This window comes from Etheostoma cragini, chromosome 16, assembly GCF_013103735.1.
Source record: "Etheostoma cragini isolate CJK2018 chromosome 16, CSU_Ecrag_1.0, whole genome shotgun sequence".
Lineage (NCBI taxonomy): Eukaryota > Metazoa > Chordata > Actinopteri > Perciformes > Percidae > Etheostoma > Etheostoma cragini.
In genome coordinates, this window is record NC_048422.1 from 12,177,096 (window position 1) to 12,185,739 (window position 8,644).

General features: G+C 38.7%; 1 protein-coding gene across 2 annotated transcripts in view; it reads right to left on the bottom strand.

Moving 5' to 3' along the window:
• The window catches only part of urm1 (ubiquitin related modifier 1), a 9,964-nt gene extending 5,959 nt beyond the window's left edge, over positions 1-4,005 (bottom strand). For both annotated transcript variants that reach the window (XM_034896826.1, XM_034896828.1), the window contains exons 1-2: positions 3,924-4,005; positions 2,058-2,128 (exon numbers count right to left, since the gene is read on the bottom strand). In XM_034896826.1, the coding sequence (XP_034752717.1) occupies positions 2,058-2,128; positions 3,924-3,958 (106 nt within the window). In that variant the 5' untranslated portion in view covers positions 3,959-4,005. The remainder of the gene's footprint in view (positions 1-2,057; positions 2,129-3,923) is intronic.
• Between the last annotated feature and the right edge of the window lie 4,639 nt (positions 4,006-8,644).

The window sequence follows — 8,644 nt, forward strand, 5'->3', positions numbered from 1 at the left end:
AGACAGAGAAAGAAAGAGAGAGAGAGAGAGAGAGAGAGAGAGATTGGGGGTGGGGTCTTTCAGTTGAGGGTCATCAATCACCGACTGGGGTCAAAGAGAAATACGAAGGATTCAGAACCAATTAAATCTGCCTTCACTGCACCCCGTCTGTACTACTACCACACACACACACACACACACACACACACACACACACACACACACTTTAACCTTGAGGCAACTTCCTTTTACTTCACTTTTCCCCTTTTTATTTTCTAAATGACCTGGGTCCTGAGCAGGGTTTGGGAAATAAAACCGGGCTGCAGGCTCGACTCCTCCATGCTGAGTTAGTGACCAATATTGGATAAAGCCTGAATCCTACAGCAAAATAAAATCTAATCAATAGTGACCCTGAGGTGGTTAAGTTTTTATGAATTAAAAAAGGAGAACATGCCTGCTAAGTCAGCCAAAATTAACCCAGACAAAAAAAAAAAGCTCTGTCACACTACAGCTCTTTTGAAACCCGCAAAAAGAACATGGACCTCCTCTTTTGCCCCGTTTACTGCCTCCATCCACATCCACGCATACATTGGCAGAGTTTCAATCAGTTTAAAAGAATTAACTCTAAATAAACTGTAATAGTAATCCTTTCATCTTAAGATATAAAACAAAGTCCTTTGAACAAAAACACAATAACAAAAAAAAAAAAAAAATCTGTGTTGCCAACAGGGACGTTATAGAACGCCCACTGGTGGACAAACTATGCAACGCCAACACTCGTTAAATGGTTGACCATCCGTTTTTGTTTTATTTTTTAAATAAATATTTTTTATCAGAATAAATTTATTTTCCATTATGAATGATTCTGATGAATGAATATAAATTATTGTTATAAAAGCAGATACCGATAATTCAGAAAATGCCTATTATCGGCTCACCGATAATATCGGTCGGGCTCTACTGCGGACTGTGTATGTGAGAACACAAACACAAAACACACACATACTCGTTTAGCTTACCGTCCGTCTACAGCATAGCTCTTCCGCTGTCCGTCATGGCATTCATAATAAACGTGAGTAGAGCGTGACATCACATGTAAAGGGTTTATATCCCAAACCTCAAATTGCAACATGTGTCCCAACCAAAAATCCAAATATTGAATTTCCATATTGTTTGCATTTCCCAGTCAGAGGTTTGAGCTATAGCTAGAATGTCAATTCTCTCTTATAAAGCAGATCATGTATCTTACAAGACTTCTTGGAGAAACAAAGGTTAAATAAAAAAAGATATCTTTAAATTACTGCCAAACCTTTCCAAACCATTTTCAAAGTAACACAGTAAAAAGCCTCGCCTAGGTGTTGAATAGGATCACAAAGCAAAGAACCCTACGCATTATCGATCAGGTGCAAAATGTCTAACGAAGTGAACACAAGTGATTGACAGGATTCTTTTGATTTCTTTGATTTCTCCTAAAAACCATCCTACCTGACAGGAAGACACTGCTTTCCATTAATTTCAGCAGATTATGACTGGCTGTAAACTATGTAATCCATCACGATGAAACACCACATCTAGTTTTGATATAGTTAATTTACCATGGTCATTACATGGTAATGCAGCTAAACACATGCAGCAAAAAATGGCACAATCATGTGCCGGTTGACAGAGGGTTGGTTGACTACACTGCATTTACAAACAGCCCTGTTAGAAAATAAAAAACCTGAACACAAATAATACGCAAATATGGATGTTGTGAGCATGATTGTAAAGTTAAATGTAAAAGTTTGCCAGCCAAGATGACTGATTTATTGAATGTCCAAGAGTCCCACTATGGACACACACCATACAATATGCATGCAGTGTAATACTTGAACACTCGGCGTGTCCTTTAAGTTAGATTTCTAACCATTATTTGTAACATTTCTCATCCTTTGGTTTCTTAAGATGCAGCTCTCTGACATTGTATCACTATTGTCTACTGTAAACACAGCATTAACTTTGAAGAAAGAAAATCTTGAGGACATCCCTATTTCACAATGAGGCTCTAATGCTGAAATGCACAGACAGGTAATACTCACAAGGTTCGGATTGGCTTGGAAGGGTCACATGATGTTCCTTTACACCATTAAAAAGCAGCTCTGCTCCACCACTAGACAAATGAAGAATCAGACAGGTCAATAAAGTGTGTGATTTTATCGCATTTGGATACTTCCACACAATACAGGAAGAACTAGTTGTCTGTTAACATGACATTACAGCTAGCTGAGCACAGACTACTGGAAAATAAAAACACTGTTGCTGTTTAATACTGGCATAAAACACCTTTACACATAAACACACATTATTTAAGTGGTGTAAACAGGACAGTTGCAGGATTAAATATATAAAATTCCTGTATCGCTGCTTTACATTACGCTAAGCCTGGAGCAGTTTGATCAGACAAAGAGTACAGACACACCAGCAGGAGGTTTTTTTTTGCTGACAGGGTTCAGGTGTACCAGCTGCTGCTCCCCAAATTATCAAGAGATCAGTGGAGGATGTTGCATGATGACCAAATTACTAAATCACATGAATCTCATTGGACAGGTCAAGTATCAGGTCTTCATAAGCAAACTGTGAGTCAAGATTTAAGTCTATAATGTCACTTGTCAACACTCTTGTTAATTGTTTGAAATTAACTAACACTTTGAATTAAAAGGTGTGTTATTTCCGATTTTCCCTGGGAGGTTTCCTGGGAAGAACTGCAGGTAATCTGCAATTTGTAGTGTATGAATTCTCCTTGACAAATGTCAAACAAATGACCAAAACATCAGTGTGCGTGATGTTTGGTTCTTTCACAATCACGAATCCAACACAGCAATCTGTAAGACTTTCGGGGGTGCAAGGCCTTTGACTAAAAAAACAGACAGAACCTAAGAAAATATGAATTTATTCTTGTAAACTTTATTCCCCATTTGCAAAGTGACGTGCTGTCTGTAGACAAATACCCCATTTTTCTCAGCTCCTCTGACCAGCTGTGCACTGGCTAAAAGACAGGAACCTTCTGATGAATGACTGTAAGATATCACTCAAATCAAAGGCAACTATGAGAGCCGTAACATACAGTGTTATAAATACATATTGATTTTTAATTTCTCCTCTTGATATAGAATTACATGTGCCATGAAAAAGGACTTCATACTTGTCCCTCACTTCCCAGATGACATCTGCAATTGTGCGTATGTAGATTGCAAGGGCTTTGAAAACAGTGTCATATGTATTAATATATTGTATAGTTATTTAATGTTCACTTTGGTGGTGCAGATATAGAGTACTACTGTGTAGTACTTGGGTCTGTTTGCAATACACATGTGTGTAGGCCACACACTGTGCGATTCAGGTGTATAGTTTTGAAGGGGTATGGTGTTCCTTATGTTTTACAAGTCATTGATTATGTTCAGTCAAATTCATGGCATGTTTCGCAGGAGGACTTTGCACACGTGGCCGAGCTGCAGGAGGAACCAGGAGACTAGATCAGTCCGACGGAGTCCATGTGTGCTGGAACGTGATGGAGCAGTCAGCGCGAGATCACGGACATGTTTCACAGGCTGCACAGTGCAGCCTGGTCAGAAAGGAGGTGTTAAACGTAGATTATAGGAGTGGTTCATTTCTGCTCATTTTCTAAAGCGTTAAGTCAACACACAACCGCTCTCCCCTCTTTACCCAGCTGTGAAATTAGAGAGAAAAAGCGAGCACGCAACGGTGGATCATTTAGAAACAAACTCAAAACTAGCAAGCAGCTAGCTGTTACACTGATTTAATCTCTCGTTTACAGAAAACAGAGGGTAACAATACAAGCACAAACTCCTAAAACGGTTATCCGACGTGTTCTTTTTTGCATAACTGCCGACAGAACACTAAAACAGAAATCATAAACGACCATAAAGGGTTTTAAATTCGCCTACCCAAATTCCAAGTGAATCGCAACGGGCGCTGCCATATTACCGGCACATGCAGGAAGTAGAGGAGAAGTCGGAAGTGACGTATTTGGATGCGATCCATCCAAGAGAAGACATGAGTGCATGCATGAGTGTCTGAAATTTCATATCCATAAAGCGAAATTTGCTAAAACGCGGCCAGCTTTTACTCACTTCAGAAATGAATTCCGGAACTGTGTGAGTCTATCCAAATCATTAATAGTAAAAAAAAACAACTATGTACGTATGTAGCTGATCTACTGCAAGATTTAATGGATTTATAATTACATAGCCTTAAACCCATATCATCTCGTTTTTGTATTGTATTTTATGGTTAGGGTATTGTTTTCTATCTCTTTGATGCTAATGTTTTAATCCAGTCTCTTAAATTGTATATATGTGTATAGATAAAAATGTGTAGGCTATATATTTCCCTTTTTTCCAGAGAAATTGATAATATTCCCTGAATATAAATGGATTTTTTTTTGTATGACGCCAAATTGTTCAATCCATATATAACATGTTTGTAAAGTAAAAAAAAAAGGAAAATAAAAGAAAAAAAGACATGATTGTGTCAGTGGTAAAGGAGGCGCAGATAGACCGAGAAGCTTCTTCCTCGATGCAGAGCTTTAGGGTTCGAGTCCGACCTGTGACGCTTTCCTGCATGTCTTCCCCCCCCCTCCCCCCCCCCCCTCTCTCACCTAACTGTCCTGTCCATTAAAGGTGGAAAAGGCAAAAGGAATCATTTAAAAAAAAAAAAGAAGACATTTTTTTAAAATAAAAACAGGAAACTTGATCATCACAGTTTTATACAATTTAAGTTTTTATATCCTTCTTTTAAAAATATTATTATTATTATAAATTAGTATTATTAATAGTATACATTGATGCATTGCAATTCATATTCTTCTTTCTCTGTACCACTTTGTTGAGTAGAGCCAGTCATGATTTTTTTTTAATTAAAGATTGTAACAAAGGAGACTTGTGATAACCGGCAAAATGAAAGTAAACTCATAACAATGAGTTACGAATGTAAGAAAGTATTTTTGTTATTTAATTGACAATTTCCACCTCTCTCTTAATGTTTTAGTCAAATTAAAATGTCCTTTATTGCTGAAAAATAATAAAGTAGCCTAGAGAATTGCTAAAACATATTGTACAAGGTTTACAATGTATGTATAATAATGCAGAATTAACTCACTATTCACCTTAGAGTCCACTACATGGTATTGCTGTTCTACAGTGCCAGAGTGGTAAGTAGTAAATGAGTAAATTAGTTTGGGCACAGCCATGATCACAGGAAGTGTTGCATAGATATTGAATAGTGTGTGTATGTAATTGTCTCTATTTTTTACTGATTTAGTACTTTTTTTTTTTTTTTTACAATTTTCTTACAGGGTAGTTTCTGTCTTTTTGTAAAATAATGCTGCTCAATTAGTTTTATTTTATGTGTTATATTTCATATTGAGACTCTATTCTCAAAATGACAATATAAGGAGCTTTGTGAGAGAATTCTTCAGATATTTAGATTTTTAATTTTTATTTACAATGTCTCAATTTTTCCACCTATACTCACATTACTTTTTAGAGTTCTGTTCTGCACACAATTTAGGTTGTGCGTCTGTTAACCCCAGAATAAATATTGGAAATACCAACTCCATAATCGAAAGGCAATGGAAGTGTGTTTTACAACACATTCCATACATTCCATATATTTCACAAGGCAATTTAATGTGCTCTACATAATGCATTAAAAATATAATAAATACAGGAAAAGTACAGTGTAAAACTTGATGCAAATTAAGGAATAGATACATTAAAAATTAAAGAAAGACAGGACAGGTTTAGTCTCAGGCAGTGCAGAACATAACATTTTTTCATCTGGTTTTGAAGGCGGTCAAAGTGGGGACAAGTCCATCCTCTGGTTTGTTCCAGCTCTGGGTAGCTGCTTCTCCACGTTTAGTTTGCACCCTGGGAAGAGTAAGCATCTCTGTAATTGGTATTGTGTGATGATGTCCCCATTTATGAACTGGTATTCCCTTGGACTTTATTTAAAAAAATCATTATTGGAAAGTCATTAGTATATACCACTCTCTCTCACATGAGGTGAATGTGCACCTCTATGTTTGCATTGTGTATGCAAATACGAAGCATGACACTAGTGTGTTAATGCACATCTGTCTCTCTCTCTTGCTCTCTCTCTCTCTCCCTTTTTACATCCTCAATCACACTGCTGACAGTTCCAGTCCCAGCGTACAGGGCCGGGAGGATGAGGTGGGGAGGGGTGGGGGTCGGTCAGAGGTGTGAATTGCAAATCCGCTGCCTTCTGTTGGCGTCCAAGCCTTAGCAGGCCCTTCCCTGGCCGCATTCATGTGTTAATGAGGAGTCAGTGCAGGGGCAGATAGACAGATCGACCAGGGGTCTGGCGGGGGTGAGGGGAGAGTGAGGCGTGGGTTTGGGAGGCGGGCGGGAAAACGAAGGGGGTCCTCTGATGGTGAAGGCCGCAGTGGACGTTTTGAAAGATAATGAAGACATGATGAGTGCCATAGTGGCCACAACCTTTTGTTGTAGCACGAATGAGAAGTCTACACGCATGTGCTCAGATGGGTGCAAAGAGGAAGAAGATTGGGTGTGGGTGGGATTGTTATGGCTGTAAGTTTCATGAGTGATCTAGAATGATTACACCATCAGTGGTTGTCACGTTACATTTGCTAAGGTGCCTCGAGCTGCACGTAAGCCACAGCTGCGGAGGGTACGCCATGCTTTTGTTGTACTCCGATGGCATTCTTGAGCTTTCCTCATGCCAGTATGATGAAATAAAAGCGCGCCTTTACATGTATTTGATAAGTGTAAACAAAGAGTTGCAATACTCACATTTAATGTGATTTGTTTTACAGGAAATATCTAAATTAGACTTTTAATTGAGAGGATTTTAAACTTTGTTAAATGTGTGTATTAAGTAAAAGATGATATGAAATGCCTGTTAACCTTTACCTCCAGAGACACGCTCAATCTACTGTCCTTAATGCTGTGTTTGTAAAACTTGAACACACAACGCCCTGTTAAAAGGATCTGCTCTCATTATCTATTGTAAGCATTCATACGCTTTAAATTACAATCCGATTTTTAAAAATTATTTTATAATTAATTTTTCAATCAGATTACTTTAATGTTGTGAGGTAGTAGTGGTAACCTCGGACATGACAAATACTATGTTTCTTTCCCATTGTTTTGTTGTCTGTGTTCAACACCCGACCCAAACTTCAGTCATCTTCGACTCAACATCTCACACTCAAAGTTAAATGTGATTTTTGATGTTTCTTAAAACCCTGGAAAAATTTGATTTCCCCACATATATCTGCATGTAGATGGACGTCAAAAGTCAACGCTAAGCTGCCAGGCACTGGCTATAGAGCAGCCAGGGTCACACATGATCAGATGACAATGACCCACACAATGGATTAGCTATAAAGGGACCGGGGGGAGAGATTAGGGGTGAATTGATGACGATTGGCTGGCTGGTTGGCTGGCAGGCCAGGGAGATCTTGGGTCTGTTTCAATAAGGAAGATAAAGAGCTGAAATTAACATGTACCATGATATCAAGCAGAGAGAATCCTCTTAGAGATTACATCCATAACATGTTCCGCCTATGGAACTGTATGGAGAGGGGAGACAAAGAGCAGAGCGAATGATCATTTTCTATTGTAGCAGATTATGGGGCATCCTATTTTCTATTCTGTTGTATTTTCTGCTACGTTATGCTTTACTGTAACACGTTCAGGAATTCTTCTACTTTCTGTTTTTCCAAGGAATATTTTCACCTGTTTAAACTCGCCCCCCCCCACCTCATTCTACTAACAGCTGCCAGGCAGCACTACTGTCTCCTTCCTGAAGAGGGTAAGCAGCAAGAGCAAAAGTATTCCATCAACATCTGTGTTGTTGCACAAATACACACATATGTTGAGAAAAGCACACGTTGATACAAAACCACATGCATGCACACATACGGACAGACACACATGCACACACAGTCCATCTGTCTTTGTCTCCCTCCCACTGCTATCACCATGGGTCTGTCTGCAAAACAATGTGTGAGGCTTCACACAGCACGCATGCTCACTTCATCTGGTGCGTTTTCAGTTAAACACAAGATACATTGCATATGTCTATGCATAATGAACATTAATAGACTAGCTACAGTGCCTAAGAGGGTGCATTATCCAAGAAACTAGAAGACTAACAAGGATGGTCTGGTCTACCTAGGGAGGAACCACCTAAACTGGACCAGGAACCAGGATGCTAATGGGGACAGCTGACTAGAGGAGGGATAACTGTAAACTGGATGTAAGAGAAGGGTCAGCTTGGGTTTGACAGTGAAATGCTGCCTCCTATTGGCTACTAATGTGCATCGCAAGAGAATGGGTCCTTCAGAACAAGGCTCTTTAACCTTTTACACTAACCAATTAAAAACTGGTTGTTGCTAAGTACCTTAATTAGAACTTAGTGGTTGGGGAATTTTTCTACTATAAAAAGAAAGGTACAGAGATAAGTCTGGTGGTTATGTGTTTCTTATTTCTTCATTTTCTTTTTATTTACTGTTTTTTATTGTCAACAAATCTCATTAAAAGACCAGAACAACACTGTGTATACAGTCTCCCAATCCTCTCCAACTTCCCAGGGCTTTTTTCAGTAAATATGTTGCAGTGTA